The sequence below is a fragment of the Gossypium hirsutum genome, chromosome D05 (genome assembly GCF_007990345.1).
Source record: "Gossypium hirsutum isolate 1008001.06 chromosome D05, Gossypium_hirsutum_v2.1, whole genome shotgun sequence".
Lineage (NCBI taxonomy): Eukaryota > Viridiplantae > Streptophyta > Magnoliopsida > Malvales > Malvaceae > Gossypium > Gossypium hirsutum.
The window spans coordinates 65,904,184-65,925,747 of record NC_053441.1 but is presented as its reverse complement, the minus strand read 5'-3'; the positions used below and the strand labels follow the sequence as shown (position 1 = coordinate 65,925,747).

The 21,564-nt window shown below is 33.9% G+C and overlaps 3 protein-coding genes across 15 annotated transcripts; 2 read left to right on the top strand and 1 right to left on the bottom strand.

Moving 5' to 3' along the window:
* Nucleotides 1-230: 230 nt before the first annotated feature.
* LOC107922500 (calcineurin B-like protein 3) lies at nt 231-3,576 on the top strand. 13 transcript variants are annotated; one of them, XM_016852567.2, is made up of 10 exons: nt 231-347; nt 1,071-1,124; nt 1,215-1,369; nt 1,486-1,568; nt 2,237-2,296; nt 2,441-2,618; nt 2,730-2,782; nt 2,874-2,954; nt 3,037-3,149; nt 3,239-3,576. In XM_016852567.2, exons 3-10 carry the CDS (start codon nt 1,246-1,248, stop codon nt 3,294-3,296), a joined length of 750 nt encoding a protein of 249 aa, XP_016708056.1. In that variant the 5' UTR covers nt 231-347; nt 1,071-1,124; nt 1,215-1,245; the 3' UTR covers nt 3,297-3,576. The 13 variants fall into 13 exon arrangements, with proteins under 13 accessions (XP_016708056.1, XP_040948055.1, XP_016708057.1 ...); XM_041092121.1 differs by having other exon boundaries at nt 250-347; nt 2,441-2,549; XM_016852568.2 differs by having other exon boundaries at nt 255-456; nt 1,078-1,124.
* A 5,030-nt stretch (nt 3,577-8,606) lies between these two features.
* Nucleotides 8,607-16,391, top strand: LOC107921747 (probable pectate lyase 18). The gene is made up of 5 exons (XM_016851565.2): nt 8,607-8,704; nt 8,803-9,112; nt 14,462-14,877; nt 14,986-15,124; nt 15,253-16,391. The coding sequence occupies exons 1-5, from the start codon at nt 8,607-8,609 to the stop codon at nt 15,469-15,471; spliced, it is 1,182 nt and encodes a 393-aa protein (XP_016707054.2). The 3' UTR covers nt 15,472-16,391.
* A 3,533-nt stretch (nt 16,392-19,924) lies between these two features.
* On the bottom strand, nt 19,925-20,503 carry LOC107921120 (classical arabinogalactan protein 5). Its single transcript, XM_016850989.2, has one exon. The coding sequence runs from the start codon at nt 20,501-20,503 to the stop codon at nt 19,925-19,927; it is 579 nt and encodes a 192-aa protein (XP_016706478.1).
* Nucleotides 20,504-21,564: the final 1,061 nt, after the last annotated feature.

The following is a 21,564-nucleotide window of genomic DNA, read 5'->3' as shown; positions in this document are numbered from 1 at the left end:
TTAAAATACCATTTTATATATAAAGTAACAATATTTAATACGATGATGTTTTTGTCTTTTTATTTTTTATTAAAATAACATTACGATAAAATTTAAACTCACGACTTATACAAATAAAATTTCGTAATTATCTATTTTTCATTTATTTATTCATATTTATCATTTTCTATTTTTTAGAAAATTATTTTTTATTATTTTATTATTTTTCAATTTTATGTCTGCATATATATAAATGATTGGACTCTACAGTTCTCTCCACAACCCTTATCACCATCGTTTTCATTCCCCATTTAACTCACACCCAGTTTCATAGATTTTCTATACTACCCCAACATTACTCTCTCTAGGTATTACCATAATTTTCCCTTCAATTCTGTTTTCTTTTCTCTGTTTGTTTCTCGAGAAAAGTACCTAACTTTTTTCTTTTCTTTTTTGAAAATCTACGTGAGCTTAAAAGTGAGTATCTTCTATCTAGATTTCCAATCTTTGATAGATCTATTATAGTTATGTTTTTTCAATTTCTCAATCATTTGTTGTTGATTTTGTGTTGAGTTGGTTAGATTGGATCTGCTTGGGGGGTTGAATTGGCGTTTTTAATGTGTTTGATTTGATGGGTATATGATTTTGAACTGTTTCTTTTATTAGAAAATTCTGATATTAATTGGTGTAACAAAACCTGGTGATTTGTGGTCAACCACTGTAATTTTTGTGGAATTGATAAAATGGACAATTCTTTTTTTGTTTTATTGGATCATTTTTTTTCTTTGTTCTTTTTTTGGTTTTTTCTGTTTGGCATTTCATCATTCATCTATTATGCATTGCCTTATTGTTTTCAATTATTATCCAATGCATGAAAAATGAACACAAAGGAATTATTATCATATATATACACATATATGCATATACATATATATGTATATGTATATGCATGTACGTATGTACAAAAATCAGGGAGAACATCATGGAATGCATTTAAGACTGTTAGGACAAAAAGAATTGGAATCTTGGTTTCATTTATTAAACAGATATTGATTTGATTTTGAGGATTTTTTTTCCTTCGTTTTTTTTAGAATTCAGATTCTTACATTTTGAGCTTCAGTGCAGAATCAGGAAATGGTTAAAAGGTTTGTCGTGTATATTCCTCCCGAGACAGATTATTGAAAAGAATGTTGTGAATGGGAATTTTTTTCTAACCCCGGTTTTGTGTTTTGTAGGTATGGAGTGTTTTGATGTGTGGAAGATATCATGTTGCAGTGCGTAGCTGGTGTGAAGCATTTATTTGCTTCTGTACTGCAATGTTGTGATATTGATTTGTACAAACAATCTAGAGGTCTCGGTGATCCCGAACTTCTTGCACGAGAGACTGTGTGTATGTTATTGTTTTCTTTTCTTTTATTTTATTTTTGTTTTTTTTCTTAAATTGTTAAGCTCTTGAACAAATTAATGTATTATTTGAGCTTTTCCTTCTTCTGCACCTTGATGCAGTTAGTGTAAGTGAAATAGAAGCTCTTTACGAGCTGTTCAAGAAGATAAGTAGCGCGGTGATAGATGATGGGCTGATTAACAAGGTATTTTTTCTAGGTTAAATCCTTCTATTAGTCCCTATTGTGGATCTAGTCCCTATATTTTAATTTGATCAATTTTAGTCCTTATACTTTTCGAATTGGTCCATTTAACTCCTTGTACTTTTTGAATTTTAAACTTTTAGTCCTAACCCAAACAGTAACTGTTAAATCTGTTTGGTTAAATTCAATCACTAGCTTTGTACCATGCATACAGGTGTACATTTAGTTCTTATTCTGCAACTAAATCATTTAAAGTCTATACTTTTTGAATTTTGAAATTTTAATCTTGACATAAATGACTGTCGCTAATCTGTTAACTAGGTTTTTAGTGAGTAATATGTGGAAATAGCTAAACTTAACTTAATAAATTTAACATTTTTTTGTTTTGGTGAGGATTGAAATTTTAAAATTTGAGAAGTTCAGGGACTAAAATGACCAAATTAAAGTACAATGACTAAATCCACAACTTTCATAAAGTACAGGGACTAATTGCAGAATTTAACATTTTTTCTATTATCTTTTACTTCACAAGGTATTTGTTCTATTATTTTTTTTACTTCACGTTTTATTAAACCGATGCTGTTTTGTTACATTTGACAAGTTTTGGGACTCAATGATCGCTCGAAATGCTTTTTCGTATCTGAGTTTTATTTTATGTTACCATTTGGCAGGAGGAGTTTCAATTGGCATTATTCAAAACAAACAAAAAGGAGAGCTTGTTTGCAGATCGGGTATTTTTTAATCTAATGTTAAACTGATATTGTTTTTGTTTCCGTCCTCAATAAAATAATGCTCCTAAATCTTATCATACCAATATTTGCAGTTATTAGCATCTTGTCTGAGCCGTTTTCAACGTGTTTCCTACTTCGCTGTAGGTATTTGACTTGTTTGATACAAAGCATAATGGAATTCTAGGTTTTGAAGAGTTTGCTCGTGCGCTCTCTGTCTTCCATCCGAATGCACCCATTGAAGATAAGATTGAGTGTATGTGTTGTCTACACCGAGATCTTTATTTGCATCTTTGGCCATCGTTCATAAACTTGGAGATCAGATGTAAATGACTGCCATGGAAATGGAACTATGAACTCAAGTACCGGTTCATTTTCCAATTATCAATCCACTGAGTACTTTTTTGTCTCGTAATTCTTTTGTGCCCTTTTGCAGTCTCTTTTCAACTATACGATCTCAAGCAACAAGGTTTCATTGAGAGGCAGGAAGTAAGTATTATGTTTCCCGGTTTTGATCTTCTGTATTCTATATTTCTTTGATCCTTCTTTCCGTCATTCATGCATATATTTTTACATATAGGTGAAGCAAATGGTAGTGGCTACGCTTGCTGAATCAGGCATGAACCTTTCGGATGATGTTATAGAAAGTATAATCGACAAGGTGATTGATCTCTTAAATCTGATTTATTTGATGTCATATCTTGTAACTTTCATTTTCCTTTGTTTTTAACATTTTCCAACAGACCTTTGAGGAAGCTGATACGAAACACGATGGAAGGATTGACAAGGAAGAGTGGAGAAGCCTTGTTATACGACATCCGTCCCTTCTGAAAAACATGACCCTGCAATACCTCAAGTAAGTTGCAAACTTCCCCGATAAACACCTTGGTTTCATCCCAGTCTGCTCTCACCGTCAATGATTTTTGTTCTATATACTCGAAACAGGGACATCACAACAACATTCCCGAGCTTTGTTTTTCACTCACAAGTTGATGATACCTGAATGCAACTGGATTCAAAGCTTGTTCCTATCCGTGGACGTTTCAGATCAAAATGGCTAAAAGAGTGAGTTCCTATGATGTTGTTTTGGTTCATTGGTTTAAAATTTATCCTTCTTATGTGTGTTCATATTCAACTGTTGAACATTCTTGTTTTCGTCAATTGGCCGATCGCCGTTTGCCATTTGAGTCTCGGACATGCTGGAATCCAGTGTTTTTTTTTTCCCTCTATGGTGTTACAATGTACATTTTCTTCTTTTTTCAAAAGGGTTCTTTCCATTTTTATTTTCTAGTAGTGGATGTAAATAAACTTGGATTTGGCAAATAAATTACTTTTCACCATCACAAATGTGTAAAAACAAAGGTTGAATTATAGGTTTGAACTTTGAAAAGGTTTTAAGGAAAATGTGAGATTTAAATCAAGTAATTATAATTTATTATAATCAAGTAAAATTATAAGTTTAATTGTTAATACCATTAAAATTTTTTTATTACAATATTATATTTGTAGTTATATGGTTATGAAATTTTTTTAATTTTAAAAATATCATAATAGTAATTAGTAAATTTAATTAAAAAAAATAACGATGTTAATAATTTGAATTTTAAAATTTAAGAAGTAAATAGATTAAACTTTTGAAAAAAAAAAATAAAGATTTTAATTTATAAAGAATATAAGAATTTATAACACATTTTAATCCTGTAATTATTATTTTTTTGTAAATGATTTGTAATTATTATTATTTAATAAAAGAAAATTTGTATAGTTTCTCTAAATATATACATGTATATTGCTTTGGCTTACCAATATGTTCGGTTTAAGGTTTTGTTTTTAAAAAACGGTTTTAGATCCGTAAGTAATGCTAAACAGATAATTTTAGCCTTTACTTTTGAAGTCAAAATGACATTTTAACTCTTATTTATAATTTAATATATTTAATATAATATTTATATTGGATTAATTTTTTATTGAAATTTATTTCAAATATATAACCTTATATATTTGAATTTATAATGATTAATTTTAATAATATTTAAAATGTAGATTATATATTAAAATTAAATTTCACAAATAATTAATATTAATTACTTACAAATATTTAAAATTTATATTTCATACATTAAAATATTAATAATGAGTTGCAATAAATTATTTATTTAATATTCTTACTCAAATATCATAATATTAACGAATTTGAACATTATTTGAAGACATATTTTTACTTCACAACATCATATTTAAAATAAATATTTTATTTCTAAAAAGTTACTTTTTAACAACAACGCCAATACTAAACATATAAAATTTCATAAGTACTTCTTTACGGCACCTTTTAAAAATATAAAAGTTAGAAAATATTTTCTACCATAACTTTTTTTTTTCTCAGAAAAAATTAAATTGCGCTGATAATATTAAATTATTAATATTTTCAAATTTAATTTGTTGGTATTTAAACTCAAACTCAATAATTTAAGTTTGGGTAAACTAAACAAAAGTACTATCAAAATAGTCACTTTTGTTTAGTTTAGGTTACATTTTAGTTACTTATGTTTGAAATGTTACATTTTAATCACTTACGTTATTGCATTGTAATATTTTACCCACTGAGCTGTTAATTATCGTTAACGGTGTAACCATAAGCTCACGTGACACGTTAAATCATTATTTCAAACAAAAATTTTAGGTTTTAATTCTACAATTGGTCCTTATATTTTTTTGTTTTGAACAATTTAATTTTTCTTTTATGTTCTTTTAATTTTTTTTCATTCTCTTCTGCTTCTCCCTTTGTTTTCCTCACTTCTCCATTTCTTTTAACGTAGTTTTTCTATGTTTTTCCATTTGTTAAAATTAGTCCCTATACTTTTATTTTTTTAAACAATTTAATTTTTTTGAGTGAGGCAAGCTTATGTAATAGTTTTAACAAATAGAAAACATAGAAAATCTACTTTAAATAAAATGAAGGAGGAAAACAAAGGGAGAAGCAAAAGAGAATGGAAAAAAAGAGTTAAAAGAACCTAAAAGAAAAAATTAAAATTTTCAAAATGAAAAAATATAAGGACTAATTGTAGAATTTAACCAAAAATTTTCATTTGAAATGATGATTTAACGTGTCACGTCAACTTACTGTTACACCATTAACGATAAGTAATGACTCAATGACTAAAATGTTATAATACGATAACGTAAGTGACTAAAACATAACATTTTAAATATAAGTAACTAAAATATAACCTAAAACAAAAAAACTAACTATTTTAACAGTTTATCTTTAATTTTTTTTAATTCAAACTCGAATAATTTAATTTGTAGTCTAAAAAGAAACCTAAAAAAAAAAGGAAAAGGACAAAAAGACAGAATCTAAGCCCTAAACCCTATGGATTGGATTGTGTATAAAATGAGGGTCTCGTTGTATAGTCCTTTTCTAAACTTCACCACAAACTACACCAATAAAACTCACCTAAACATGGAAAGCTTTTCAACACATTAATAGCTAGAAAAAGTGGTTGTATCAACACTTTGAATTTATATATATATATTCTCAAAGGTTAAAATATGCGGTTAGTCCTTATACTTTGACAAATTTTAAGGTTTAATCATTATATTTAAAATGTTAAAAATTAACTCTTATTTTCTTGATTTAAAAATCCCAGTCCAGTAATTAAAATCGTAAGTATTTTTCGTCAAAATTGATCAATTTAGCATATTGATTAAGTCGCCCTCATATGACGCGACATATAATGAATGGCAAGTAAATATGTTTGACCGAAACGACTAACTATAATAATGATTGAACCGGGATTCTTTAATTGAAAAGATAAAAGGATTGAATTTTAATCTTTCTCGAATTAGTTTTGCATTGGATTTTGAGAAAAATTCGAATTTGATTATTGTTATTATTACTATTATTTTGGTATAATCAATATATCATTGCTTTTATTATTGTTGAAACCACCTCTTCGAAATTGAATAATTTATCCCTCTTAAAAGAATTAGAGTAATTTAATTCCTGTCAATTTTAAAACAAACAACTAAGGATAATTAACTATGACGTTAATGTCTTCCATTAATTGTACACAGTTTTGATTGGTATAGTAATAAATTTAGCCTTCAATGTTTACGTATTATCATTTTGACCTTAATTTTAATAAATTCAACCTCAACATTTATACACTTACATGAATGTTGCGGGATATATTTGTTAACTTAGGACCAAATTGACAGAATGGTAACAAAGTACTTAAATTAAAGTGATGCTCATAAAAAATATTTTTTCCAGTTTATTTTAATTGACATAAATTTTTTTTAAAAATATTTAAAGGAAAAAATATTTAATGAAAATTAAAATAAATATAATGGAAACTAGCTATTAACATTTAATTTCCATTAAATTCTAAATATTTTTTTCCTTTAAATATATATTTTTAAAAAATTACCAACTTTAAAATTCTAATAACTTTCCTTTCTATTATCCTTCTCTGTTCTTTCTTTTTCTTTTTTGTCTTTCTTTTCACATTATCCTTTTTGTTATTTTATTTTATTTTTGTCCTTTTCTTTTCTCAATTGAAAACTTTAGTCACCATACTCAATAATCACTGGCGCTGCCGTTTACGGGGACTTTTTGTGCCGATTTCGACACAAAAAGAGAGATTTCCTCCTCGTTATAGTTCAAATCTTCCAAATCATTTAAAACAATGGTCAAATCTTTCAAATCTTCTACAGTTTTCTTTTTGTTGTTTCAAGCCACTTTTTTTTAAATATACATTAAAAAATATTTTTTCTTTTTCTCACCAAATATTTTTTCCAACTTCCACCGTATTTTTTCTTTAGTTTTCTCCACAAGAATATCCGCATTTTCACAGGTATTTTGAATAATAATACGAATGCCGCCTGGAATAGTGACGGCATCAAAAAAATTATTTTAAAGGTGATAATTGATTGATGATGGCACCAAAAAAGGGGTGATGCCGCTTGACCAATTGGCGGCATCAACGGCCACAGTTCAAAACGAGTTATTTTTCTAATTAATTTTTAGTCTATATTATTTTGTTAATTAATTAACTTTTTTACTAAAAAAGCCTCAATTTACTTAATTTTTAAATTAAAAAAATTCAATAATGATTATATCTTTTTAAATATAATTAAACCAACTAATAAAAGCCAGTTTACTGAAACACTAGAAAAGTTTGACCAAAATACAGGATTAAGAACTTAGCAATACAAAGATGTAAAAAGCATGTGAAATTTCGAATGGATTTAGACATTAGATTATAGCCGTAATGACTTTAAATGAGTCCAATTCCTGGCTCCTTTGCACCCGACATTTCCTTAGCCATAGACCATCGTCTATGATTTTCAAGGATATCAACCCTACAAGCTTAAAATAGGCTATATATAACTCCTTGTACTATTCATAAATTTATCACTTAATCTTAATACTGTTAAATTTATTAGGGTGGCATTTGACAATTTAAAAAAATGACGTTGTAATGGGTAAAAGTACCATGAAGGCCCCTTTACTAAAAAATGAATAAAGTAGTCATTGTACAACAAATCAAAGTGCAAACTAGATCTTTATGTTGAAAATTTCACCTTTTTTTTTGTTAAAAACCATGCAATTGACATAATAAACAAAAAGTTACACGTGACGTGTCATGTGTACCTCATTTTAACGTACATGGATAAGTTTTTATTATGGAAAAGGATAAAATTTTTAACATGAGGATCAATTTGCTCTTTGATCTAACGTATGTGGACTAATTTGCTCATTTTTTGAGCAAAGGGGGCAAAATACAATTCTACTCTTAGTACAAGTAATGAACTTGAATTTAACAAAAATAATTAACAATGTTTAATAGTTGGACCTAAATTTTTAAAATTAAAAAGGTTGAGAGACTAAATTCCAAATCAATGAAGAGTACAGGGATTTATGGCATATTTTAACCAATCTTAAAACCAAAAAACGAAAAAAAATGGAAAAGGCAAGCCAACCAGCTAACTTGCTAGTCCCTGTGAACCTAACTATTCGGTCGCCATTACTGGCCAAGTCCTTTAAATGGAGCAAATATTTTACACTATAAATCACCTCCTTCAATGTGCAGCTATCCAAGTGGGAAAACTAACCAGCTTTTCACAGCATCATTCAATTCCTATGTTTGTTCTTAAATGAATTTTGCTAATTAATGCATTTAGGACAATTTTTTTTAGTATAATGAATATACTATTCATGATAATATCTATAAAATCATGCAATGTGTAAACGTTAATATAAAATATAGTCATCTCTCTATTGTAGTTTACTAAAAGCTTCCTTGAGATGGCAAGGTTCTATCTAGTTTCCCTACTCATATGCTTACATGCTACCTCAACATTCTCTAGACATGTTCCTCAGCAAATATCGGAACCAGTACCTAGGTGAGTTGCTCCGGTTCTCCGGAGCTTCATTCTTGACCTAATGATTTTCTCGTATTTTTCTAATGAAGTTTCGATAATGTGACATGGCATCTAAATAGGTACTCAACAAGAAGACAGTTGGATACAGAACAATGTAGAACTGGTAATCCTATAGATGATTGCTGGAGGTGTGACCCTGAATGGGAAGCCAACCGGAAAAAGCTAGCTGATTGTGCGGTTGGGTTTCGGAAAAATGCCATTGGGGGTCGAGATGGTGATGTTTATGTAGTCACGGATTCAGGTAATGATGATCCCCTAAATCCAACTCCAGGTACATTACGTCATGCAGTTATTCAAACTGAACCTCTGTGGATCATCTTTGATCATGACATGGTCATAAACCTAAGAGAACAACTGCTGATTGTTAACATTAATGGAAGACAATTAATAATGGTTGCCGTTAACATTAATGGGAGACAATCAATAATGACAACCACCAACTTTGGAAAAGTGGCAAGGGATAATTTTTTTTGGTCCTTGAGATAATGGGCTATTTATTGTTTGGTCCTTGAACCTCAACTATAAATAAGCCTTCTCATTTCTCATTTCAATTCATCCCAACCAATCTTTCTCTCTTAGTTTTCTCTCTTCTCCCATTTGAGAATTCTTAAGGAATTCTATTTGTTTGTAATATTTTGGAGATAGTAAAGTTATCATCTGGTTTTAGTAGCCCGAGGACGTAGGTATAATTTACCAAACCTCGTTAAAACTCTTATGTTCTTTTTGTCCTATTTTTCTTTCAATATTTGAGGGTATAATAGTAGTATTTAATTGTGCTATTAAATTATGTTAGAAGGAATATTCTGACTAAGGAAAGACTTGGTATTTAAGAGATCCTTGTGATCCACCTCTCTTCCCTAAGAATTGAACTTTGTGTGATTTTTTAGTACAATAATTTACACGCTTCCGACCCTATTGGAACAACAAGTGGTATCAAGAGCCGAAGGTTAATCGTAGTATGCTCTGTGGTTGCAGTTTAAACTGATCTTCCACATCAGAAAAGATTTCCTTAGGTATATTGAAAGATTATGGAGAAAACGGTCGGTGTAGGAGCTTCAACATCGTCCATGTGGACAAGACCGAAAATTGCAAATGCAAGATTGGCCGTGGAGATCTTTGATGGCACGGGCTATTTTGGTATGTGGCAAAGTGAGGTTCTAGATGCCCTTTTTCAGCAGGGTCTAGACATTGCCATTGATGAAGAGAAACCAGATGATGTACAGGAGAAAGATTGGAAGGCGATCAATCGGTTGGCATGTGGCACAATTCGATCATGCCTTTCTCGAGAGCAGAGGTATGCTTTTTCAAAGGAGACTTCTGCAAATAAGTTGTGGGTGGCACTTGAAGAAAAATTTTTGAAGAAAAACAGTCAAAATAAGCTCCACTTGAAGAAAAGACTGTTTCGCTTCACATACGTCCCAAGTACCACAATGAATGATCACATCACCAAATTTAATCAGTTAGTCACTGATTTGCTGAATATGGATGAGACATTCAAAGATGAAGATTTGGCTTTGATGCTGTTGGGGTCACTTCCTGAGGAGTTTAAGTTCCTAGAAACTACTCTACTTCATGGCAGGAGTGATATATCTCTGAGCGAAGTCTGTGCGGCCTTATACAGTTATGAACAGAGAAAGAAGGACAAACAGAAAAACTCAATCAGAGATACAGAAGCTTTAGTAGTCCGAGGTCATTCATACACTTGGAAGAAAACTCAAAAGGAGAGATCAAAGTCAAAGTCCAGACTCGGGAAAGATGAATGTGCTTTTTGTCATGAGAAAGGCCACTGGAAAAAAATTGTCCAAAGCTGAAGAATAAGGGAAAAGCTGCTGTAGATGCTTGTGTTGCTAAGCATGATACTAGTGACTCTGAACTATCACTGGTTGCATCATCATCGTCGTTCCATTCAGATGAGTGGATATTGGATTCGGGTTGTACCTATCATATGTTCCCTAACCGGGAGTGGTTCTCTGATTTAGTAGAATTAAATGGAGGAGTTGTTTATATGGGCAATGACAATGCCTGTAAAACTGTTGGGATAGGTTCAATCCAATTAAAGAATAAAGATGGATCAACCAGAGTTCTGACTGATGTTCGGTACGTGCCGAGTTTGAAGAAAAATCTCATCTCATTGGGAGCCTTGGAATCCAATGGTTCAGTTGTTACTATGAGAGATGAGGTTTTGAAAGTGACATCTGGCGCACTTATGATATTGAAGGGCATCAGGAAAAATAACTTGTATTACTACCAAGGTAGTACAGTTATTGGAGCAGTCGCTGCAGCTTCCGGCAACAAAGAATTGGACTCAATACAGTTGTGGCATATGAAGTTGGGACATGCCAGCGAAAAATCCTTGCAAATTCTGGCAAAGCAAGGATTGTTGAAAGGTGCAAAGGCTTGCAAATTAAAATTTTGCGAGCATTGTGTTCTGGGAAAGCAAAAGAGAGTGAAATTCGGTACTGCTATCCATAATACAAAAGGTATTTTGGAATATGTTCACTCAGATGTGTGGGGGCCTTCCAAGACACCTTTATTGGGAGGAAAACACTACTTTGTTACTTTTGTTGATGACTTTTCCAGAAGAGTTTGGGTGTATACCATGAGAACTAAGGATGAAGTGCTTAGAGTTTTTCTTAAATGGAAAACTATGATCGAAAACCAGACTGGCAAGAAAATCAAGCGGCTTAGGACGGACAATGGAGGGGAATATAAAAGTGATCCGTTCTTCGATGTGTGCCAAGAGTATGGTATTGTTCGACACTTCACAGTTAGGGATACACCACAGCAGAATGGATTGGCAGAGCGTATGAATCGAACATTGCTGGAGAAAGTTCGATGTATGTTGTCCAATGCCGGGTTGGGCAAGCAATTTTGGGCTAAGGCTGTGACATACGCTGGCCATCTTGTTAATCGTTTGCCATCATCTGCATTAGAAAGAAAAACTCCTATGGAGGTATGGTCTGGAAAACCGGCTACAGATTATGATTCCTTACATGTGTTTGGAACCACTGCATATTACTATGTGAAGGAGTCAAAGTTAGATCCGAGGGCAAAGAAAGCTCTCTTTATGGGAATCACTTCTGGAGTGAAGGGATTTCGTCTTTGGTGCTTAAGCACAAAGAAAATGATCTGTAGCAGAGATGTTACCTTTGATGAATCTGCCACATTGAAAAAGGTAGCAGATAAAGATATTCAGACGAGCAATACTCCACAGCAGGTGGAGTGTACTCCAAAACAGGTGGAGTTTGAGCAGATGGGGATTTGCCCAGTTAATAAGTCTAATTCTCCAGCCACAATAGAGGAATTAGAGGTTGAAGAGGTTCTGACCCAAGAACCACTAAGTACACCAGAACTAATTGCAGTTGCAAGGCCACGGAGAGAAATTCGTAAACCTGCTCGATTTACTGATATAGTGGCCTACGCCCTTCCCGTTGTTGATGATATTCCTATCACTTATCAAGAAGAAATGCAAAGCTTAGAAAGTGATAAATGGAAAAGCGCCATGGATGAAGAAATGCAGTCTCTCCGGAAGAACAATACTTGGGAGTTGGCGCAATTACCGAAAGGTAAAAGGGCAATCGGATGCAAGTGGGTATTCGCAAAGAAAGATGGATCTCCTAGCAAGAAGGATATTCGCTACAAGGCAAGATTGGTAGCTAAAGGCTACGCTCAGAAGGAGGGAATTGACTACAATGATGTATTTTCCCCTGTTGTGAAGCATTCCTCCATTAGAATTTTGTTGGCCTTGGTAGCACAGTTGAATTTGGAGCTAGCTCAACTTGATGTTAAGACGGCTTTCTTGCATGGTGAGTTAGAAGAGGAGATCTATATGACTCAGCCCGAAGGATACACAGATGCTGGTGGTAGAAATTGGGTTTGTAAGCGGAACAAATCGCTATATGGATTGAAGCAATCCCCGAGGCAGTGGTACAAGCGATTTGATAGCTTTATGAGAAGGCAAAGTACACAAGAAGCAAATATGACAATTGTGTGTATTTGCAGAAGCTGCATGACGGATCTTTCATTTATCTACTCTTGTATGTTGATGATATGTTAATCGCTTCGAAGAGCCAAAATGAGATAGATAAGCTGAAGGCTCAGTTGAATCAAGAGTTCGAGATGAAAGATCTAGGTGAGGCCAAGAAGATTCTCGGCATGGAGATAAGTAGAAATAGACAGAGAGACAAGCTTTGTTTGAATCAGAAGCAATATCTGAAAAAGGTATTACAATGTTTTGGTGTAAATGAAAACACAAAACATGTAAGTACCCCACTTGCTTCTCATTTGAAACTTAGTGCTCAATTATCTCCGAAAACTGAAGAAGAAAGAGAATATATGGCAAAAGTCTCATATGCTAATGCAGTTGGGAGTTTGATGTATGCGATGGTGTGTACGCGGCCTGACATTTCACAAGTTGTTGGAGTTGTGAGCAGGTATATGCATGATCCTGGAAAAGGACATTGGCAAGCTGTGAAATGGATTCTACGGTATCTTCGAAAAACCGTAGATGTTGGTTTAATTTTTGAACAGGATGAAGCACTTGGTCAGTTTGTAGTTGGATATGTTGATTCCGACTTTGCTGGTGATTTAGATAAACGTCGTTCAACTACGGGGTATCTGTTTACTCTTGCGAAAGCCCCAGTGAGTTGGAAGTCTACCTTACAGTCTACAGTAGCTGTGTCTACTACAGAGGCAGAATATATGGCAGTTACAGAAGCTGTTAAGGAGGCTATTTGGCTTAATGGATTGTTGAAAGACTTAGGAGTTGTTCAAAGTCACATAAGTTTATATTGTGACAGTCAGAGCGCTATTCATTTAGCAAAAAATCAAGTCTATCATTCAAGAACCAAGCATATCGACGTAAGATATCACTTTGTGCGGGAAGTCTTTGAAAAAGGAAAAATTCTACTTCAGAAGATTCCGACAGCAGTTAATCCCGCAGATATGATGACCAATGTGGTAACAACAATCAAGTTTAATCATTGTTTGAACTTGATTAACATCCTGAGAATTTGAGCACCTTCAGGTGTATGGCGCTCGAGAGCGCATTTGTAGGCACTACAAAAGATAGCTTTATCGAATTTGGGGAGTTGAAGGAAGTGTGTGAAGATGTGATTATCCTAATCAAATCTTCAAGGTGGAGATTGCTAACATTAATGGAAGACAATTAATAATGGTTGCCATTAACATTAATGGGAGACAATCAATAATAACAACCACCAACTTTGGAAAAGTGGCAAGGGATAATTTTTTTTGGTCCTTGAGATAATGGGCTATTTATTGTTTGGTCCTTGAACCTCAACTATAAATAGGCCTTCTCATTTCTCATTTCAATTCATCCCAACCAATCTTTCTCTCTTAGTTTTCTCTCTTCTCCCATTTGAGAATTCTTAAGGAATTCTATTTGTTTGTAATATTTTGGAGATAGTAAAGTTATCATCTGGTTTTAGTAGCCCGAGGACGTAGGTATAATTTACCGAACCTCGTTAAAACTCTTGTGTTCTTTTTGTCCTATTTTTCTTTCAATATTTGAGGGTATAATAGTAGTATTTAATTGTGCTATTAAATTATGTTAGAAGGAATATTCTGACTAAGGAAAGACTTGGTATTTAAGAGATCCTTGTGATCCACCTCTCTTCCCTGATAATTGAACTTTGTGTGATTTTTTAGTACAATAATTTACACGCTTCCGACCCTATTGGAACAACACTGATCAACTCGTACAAGACCATCGATGGAAGAGGACACGACGTCCAAATCACAAGTGGACCGTGCATAACGTTACACAATGTGAGTAATGTAATCATACATAACATCTACATACATAAGTGCTCACCTTCAGGGAATGCAATGGTGTGGGACCCGTTTCCTCACAGTGGATCTGATGGAGATGGGATCTCGATATTTGGCTCCCGGGATGTGTGGATCGATCACTGCACACTAGCAAATTGTTACGACGGGCTCATTGATGCCACGTATGGTTCAACATCTATAACAATCTCTAACAACTATATGCTACATCACAATGAAGTCATGCTTATGGGTCATAGTGATGAGTTCCTTGATGACAAGAACATGCAAGTAACAATAGCTTTCAACTACTTTGGGGAAGGCCTGGTTCAGAGAATGCCGAGGTAGCATTCGCCTGCAGCAATATGCACACACAAGTAGCACAATATATGCTAAGTCACACCTATAAAAACTATAAATGGATATCTAAACACGTAGTCAAAATGTTTCAGGTGCAGGCATGGATATTTTCACATTGTCAACAATGTATACACCGGTTGGCAGATGTATGCAATCGGAGGAAGTGCCAACCTGACAATCAATAGCCAAGGGAACGTATTCGTAGCATCAGATAACAATTATTCAAAGGAGGCAAGTTTCTCCACCCGAATGTACCTATACTAACTCCATCCTAACATGAAAGAGCTAGAAGACTAAGCAAAAAATTACTCCATAGGTTACCATATTTCTGTCAACAATTTATTTATTTATTTAATCAGGTGACAAAACGTGAAAGCTACTTTGATGAGTGGAAGAACTGGAATTGGAGATCAGAAGGAGATATGATGCTTAATGGTGCTTTTTTCACACCTTCTGGACAAGAAGCTTCAGAAAGCTACATAAAAGCATCAAGCATGGTGGCAAGACCATCTTCACTTCTAACACAGACAGCTCAGTATGCTGGTACTCTACGTTGCCGAAAAGGCTACGGCTGCTAATATCTAGCCAACCAAGTTTCTATTTTCTATACATTTTCATTATCGGATTTCAGATGAACCTTTTGTTGTTATTTTTGGATTTAGTTTCCAACATTAACAAAAATGACATAGCAGGGGTTAAAAAGGTTGTAGATTATACGATAATGCTACAAAAGCTTTTGTAATTCAACTTCTGTCCCCCAGTTAGGGAAAAAAAATAAGGTAGGGGCAGAGAGATCTCAACTAGCTTTAATCAAATGGTTAGACAGTTGAAACAGTATCTTACAAATCACAGCTCATTAAGTTATTCCCAATTTTCAGCCTTAAATATATACTCATTCTGAAATAGGTAAAATGATGTTACAACTTCTGCCTGAGGATTGTAACAGTTTGAATGAATTTTCCATGGTCCAGTCTGCAAGAATTTAACACAGTTGAAGAGCAATATGAGTTATGTTTGTAAAGAATATACTGGCAAAGTTGAAGAGAAAAAAGAAAAGACAGGACCTGACACAGACCATATACGCTATAGAAATCAGAAGATCAAATTAGGCTTTTGCACAAGAGAAGAACATGAATGGGACAAGTAGCACTTCGTATTCATACTCTTTAGCCGTTAAATCGCACCTCATACAGTCTAAACAACCTCAGTTGAACTTCCTGATAAGAGGCAACCAGTTGTTTCCTATATAGCTGTACAGAAAGAAGGTTTGAAATGTTGCATACCAAGAGAAAAGAAGATTTTTCCAATAAGGAGGTAATCCATGCCAGCTTCAGTAATCCTTGGGGACAGAAAAGATATGTTGGTGGGCTTTCACTGTTGAACATCACCGAGCAGCTGCAGGGGAAGTTAAAGAAATGAAAATGATGAAAGAAATATGACTGAATATCTACAATGATCTTAAACGTACGAACTTAGATAAGAAGGGTGATAAAATTAAGTAGCATAGAACTTCACTAAAGAACAAGGAAAAGTTTAAATAATATTGCTGCTTGCTAACATTGCATGCTCATCTTGTAAATTTAACCTCAAGGTTCAAGCAATCGACCAAAAGAGGAAAGAAGAGAGTAAAATTTGGTTTCAAGCTTTCTACAAAATAAAGTTTCATTGACAAGCTTTCTACAAAGTAAAATTTGTAAATTCACAACGTGGGATTTCCAGGAGATTCACAGCCTTGAATATCAATCACTCTATTTTTGGGCAAGTATCAGTTTAGTCCAAAATAGACCAAACTGTTTTCAGTCATTAAATGAATGTTGCATTGTGCCGAGCAGTTTTGGGGAAAAGAAACCCAACAAGACACTAAACTAGCTAGGTCAAGAAGAAAAGGAAATATGCAAAGCAGCTTCAAGTGAGACGATACTAAGATGACTGGATCATAACCATCCCTGAGAGCAGTATTGTAGTAACCAGCAGTAAGTTCAGCAGGGTGTGATACAATCTGGTACCATTCCTAATATCCATCGATATCAACTCATCTTATATCTAACCTTAATGCTCAAACACTAAAGTATTCCCTCATAAGCCTGGAGTTTCGCACATCACGGGTGCACTCAGCAACTCTGTATGACTGTATCTAACAGGAATTCCATTTTTCCTATTCCTCTATCCATTCCTCCATTTCGCCATTCCTAACATTGATGCTCGAATACCACAGTGTCCCATCCACAAGGCCCAAAGATTCACACAACACAGGTGCACTCAGTAACCCCGTATGGCAGTATCTAACAGAAATTCTCATTCCCAAACTTAGCTTCATCTATTTCGTCAATTAATTTTCTATCGTTATAATTATGCAATACATGCATTTCATTCACATACTAGTATGGAGTACGCTATCTTTTTAAACATAAAATCCTAAATATTTCATACACTTTAAACTACATTGGCGGATACTCATATAGCAAGAAATTTTTATGCAGGCTTATCATTCACAATCAATAGAGTTCATTTACCGTCATAGAACTTAGCACAGAATCAAGCCAGCTACTCAACATTCCTAGAAATGGGGTGAAAAAACTCACTTGATGTTTTTTGACCTCATTAGCTTAGCTTTTCCAAATGTTAAAGAAAATTAGGTGTGACACACCCAACACTAATAGAGCAGTTGTGCTACTAATCGTAATTTAGCAAGGTTGTTGTCCACACCACAACCGACCCAAATAGCATTGACTATAACACCATTGTCAGTCTCTAGCTCAACATGGTTTATACCCGTTTGCCCAAGCTAGCTGGAGGCCCTAATACAAGGCCCTTGCCTCCTATTTAAAAACTAACGCATCCCTTATATCCATCGCAAATCCAAGCTGCTAACCCCCATTTGAGCCCCGCAAGACTCCTTCAATAGTCGAACGCCAATGCTTGTACAAGCATTGTATGTATTTACCTTGATCCAACCAACCAGAAGTGGTTGCCATCGAATGATGTTAAAACCACCACTAACAACTTGGTCATCGCTTCATCCCCTGCATTAAACATCTCACCCACCCAAGGCTTAGTGAAACTATCTCCGCACCGCTACTACTCACAATGGGCTCTTCCATAGGCACTAGCAAATAAGAGAACACAATGGGCTACTTACCATCAGGCAACACAACAACAACCATACTCTGCGAATTAGTGCAAAGCCATGGACCAAGTGAGTTTGCAAAGAAGGCATTAAAAGGAAGAATGAACACTAGACCCCTCTCTTAAAAAGACAGTCTCGTACTACATGAACTGTAGATTCCACCATGCTTTCACTAGCTCGTGATTGTAAAAGTTTATAATTAATAGGTAAAAAGTTATACCTTAATTATAAATTATTTGAGCTTTAATTACATTTATCCAATCGGTCTCTCCGCTAACTCGTTGAAACTAAAAATGAATTGTTTGTAGAACAAAATGATCAAAAATTAATAGAAATGATGAAATTAAAGAAATGAATCGGATTTACAAATGAATACGTTTTTCTCATCGAGTATAGAATATCTTAAGAATTAATTTAAGATTTTCAAATTATTACTTAAATAATTAAAGTTCGAAAATGAAATTAAATTAATTGGTCATTATGAATTCATTGAATATAAAAATTAAATATATTTCCTTATAGATTCTTTTACAGTAAAGTTCTCCTGATTTAACGGAATTAAACTTAAGTTGAGAAAATTATTTAATTAGGAAATTAATTTAGTTAATTTAGACATTATACATGAGAGACCCAATTCCCCTCATTTTCCAACTAGAATTCTCCTATCTCTCCATATAAATAAATGACACTAGTAATTTTCCGCATAAGTTTTCATATATTGTTATTCTACCAAAAAGTGGTGAAAATTTATTTTCTTAGAATAAATTCTTATTTTTTTAAGAATAATAATTTCTACCGTTTTCTATTAAAAGAATTAATTTCCTATTGAAATTAATAAATCGTTTTTGGTCCTGTGTTTGGTTCTTATTGTTTGAGGATAGCGGAGAAGACCATTCGATTGAAAAACAGTAACCTTTTGAATCTGTTTCATACAAAACAGGTGTAACTTTCGATAGAATGTTACTATAAATATCACAAACCAAGTCGATTTTTTTCGTTATAATAGTAAAGCGTTTTCATAACCAAAAATTTCCAACAAACACTTTTTATATAATTCAACCGACATACCCGACTACTGTATCCAAATCACCAACCGAGAGAGATGCTCTTACAACGTAACGAAAAACAGAGACCACAGGAGAATCGTAAGATACTAACCCAAAAAAACCCGTCAACACCTTCGAATAGTCATAAACACTGGAACAGTGGGATTAGCTGGATTCGCTCCCAGCAACGTCTCCTTAAAGGATGTCCGGTGACCAGTACCGGTACTAGTACTTGTACCCACAACCACCCCTGCTTCATCCACCATTGGATCATCCGAACTCGAAGGGTCATCCACCCGTCAATGAACTTTTTTTATTGCCTGACCAAGATGAGACTTGGACAGAACAACGTCATCCGTCCCTGCTAACTTCCCAAAGAACTTGGTAACTTTCATAGACACAATTTAGTTGATTCACAATACTTCATATATGTTTTTCACCTGTATTTGTACTGGTAAGACTTAAAAATGTAATTACAAGTGCAAATACATGTCCGACCAATTATAATGACATGTAGAATCAATCCAGTACAAAGCACAAGAGACTAAGAACAAAAATCGAAAAAAGCCCACACATAACAACGCACAAAGTGGATAAATGTTCACACATCACAAATGCGAATTTGGGTCGTTACATCCTTGAGCTTAAGCAAATATCAACCGAAAAATAATAAATATTTAAAGTGAATAAATAAACATAAATTAAAAATGAGAGATTATTATAAAAATAATGAAGATCCTACCTTACTTTATTTACTTTTACTTTATACATGAAATTAAAAATCCAAAATAATAAAATGAAGTGCTGCTTAGAAAATAAAAATTTCAAAAAAATTACTATCCAAAAAAGTATCAAAATCTAAATAGCCAATGCGGCCCCAATAACCAAACCAAAGCTTAGAACGAACCCGACTTCGTATCCGGATCTTGAACCCGAATCATCATTAACAGCCGGGCCCGCTGCACTCTCAGGGGACGAACCGATCGGAGTAGGACTCGGTGGACTACTGCTCGACGGGAAAACCCCGGGACTTTCGGCCGGCGTCGTTGAACTCGAAGGAATATCAGCCGAAACAGGTGGAGCCCCGGCCGGAGTCATTGAAGGAGGCGAACTAGTTGGAGTCAATGAAGGCGGAGAGCTTGAAGGAGTGGAAGCCGGAGGAGAAGCAGTTGGGGGAGAAATCGATGGGCTAGAAGAAGAAGGCGGAGTCGCAGCCGGTGGTTGGATCTGTGGAGGAGGAGGAGTAGTCGGAGATGCTGCAGGCGGCGATGATGTTGTTGGGGAACTCGCAGGAGGCGATGATGAAGGAGATTTGGAGGGAGGAGTTGTGGTTGGAGTGGATTTAGGAGATGGAGAAGGTGAATTTTGGGCTTGAATTACATTTCCAAAAATCAAAACAAAGAGAACAAAAATGGAAAGCTCTTTGACTACACACATCTTTGATTTCCGTTGATGGGATGTTCCTTGAGATTGAAAGGTCAGTGGAGGAATTTATAGAATGGTTTGATCAAAGAAAATTTGACCGTTGTAACAAATTTAATTTGATTTAAGAAATAGCCGTTACCAGCCCTCAAATCTCAAATCCCAATTATTTTTCTGTTGACTGAATTTTAATGATTAAATCTTTCTCAATTTATTTAATTTTATTTTCTTTCAATTATTAAATTTCAATAATTTGATTTGACGGGAAATGTCGTAAATTTTCAACTTCGTTTGTGAAGTTAAAATTTTTCATCGATATACCAAATAATTAGTCTATCACGTTATAAATTTATAGGAAAATGATACATACATACATCGTTCATACATTTACGGACAATACTAAATCATTGGTTTTAAAATTTTATAAATATCTTAATAAATATTATAATAAAAGGGTTCGTGATTATCCAGACCATGAGCAAAGTCTCACTCGTAGAGGTGATCATGGGTCGGGCCGGACCGGGCCCAGATAAAATTTTAGGCCTATTTTCTAGGCCTAAGTCCGAGCTAAAATGTCTTACTCGAGGCTCGACCAGTTTTCTAAACGGGTCTCATTTTTTTGCCCAAACCCATATTTCAGGCCTATAATTTTACCCGAACCTTTCCATTTTTGGATGGACCGTCGAGCCGGGCCGGGTAGCCCAACCCATGATCACCTCTACTCACTCGTATTTATATTGTACTTAAATTATTTTTTATATATAATTTTATCATGTCCATAATAAGTATTTTGGGCATTACCAAGGTCTTGAAGGGGAGCTATATGGGCTTCACAATTTCAGTTCATATTAGCTGAAACTTGGCATTTAAACTACCTGAAGCATCTCTGCAGACTGCAGACTGCACAACCAATTAATACTCTACCATTTCAATTTTTAATACTGACATGTACCTGTATAGCACTAAATTTTTATACACCGTTTCAAATTTTATAGATAAAAATTTCATTTATTCTTATTATTAAAAATTAGTCGTCATAAATTATGAGAGTTAAGTGAGACGGTAATGATTTTTCT

Bases quoted from the DNA above. Each gene is read 5' to 3' on its own strand.
- LOC107922500 (XM_016852567.2), top strand. From the start codon at position 1,246: ATGTTGCAGTGCGTAGCTGGTGTGAAGCATTTATTTGCTTCTGTACTG. The intron at 1,370-1,485 runs GTATGTTATTGT...ACCTTGATGCAG, and splicing joins TCTTGCACGAGAGACTGTGT to TTAGTGTAAGTGAAATAGAA. The intron at 2,297-2,440 runs GTATTTTTTAAT...ACTTCGCTGTAG, and splicing joins AGAGCTTGTTTGCAGATCGG to GTATTTGACTTGTTTGATAC.
- LOC107921747 (XM_016851565.2), top strand. From the start codon at position 8,607: ATGGCAAGGTTCTATCTAGTTTCCCTACTCATATGCTTACATGCTACC. The intron at 8,705-8,802 runs GTGAGTTGCTCC...GCATCTAAATAG, and splicing joins ATATCGGAACCAGTACCTAG to GTACTCAACAAGAAGACAGT. The intron at 9,113-14,461 runs ATTAATGGAAGA...ACACTGATCAAC, and splicing joins AACAACTGCTGATTGTTAAC to TCGTACAAGACCATCGATGG.
- LOC107921120 (XM_016850989.2), bottom strand. From the start codon at position 20,503: ATGTGTGTAGTCAAAGAGCTTTCCATTTTTGTTCTCTTTGTTTTGATT.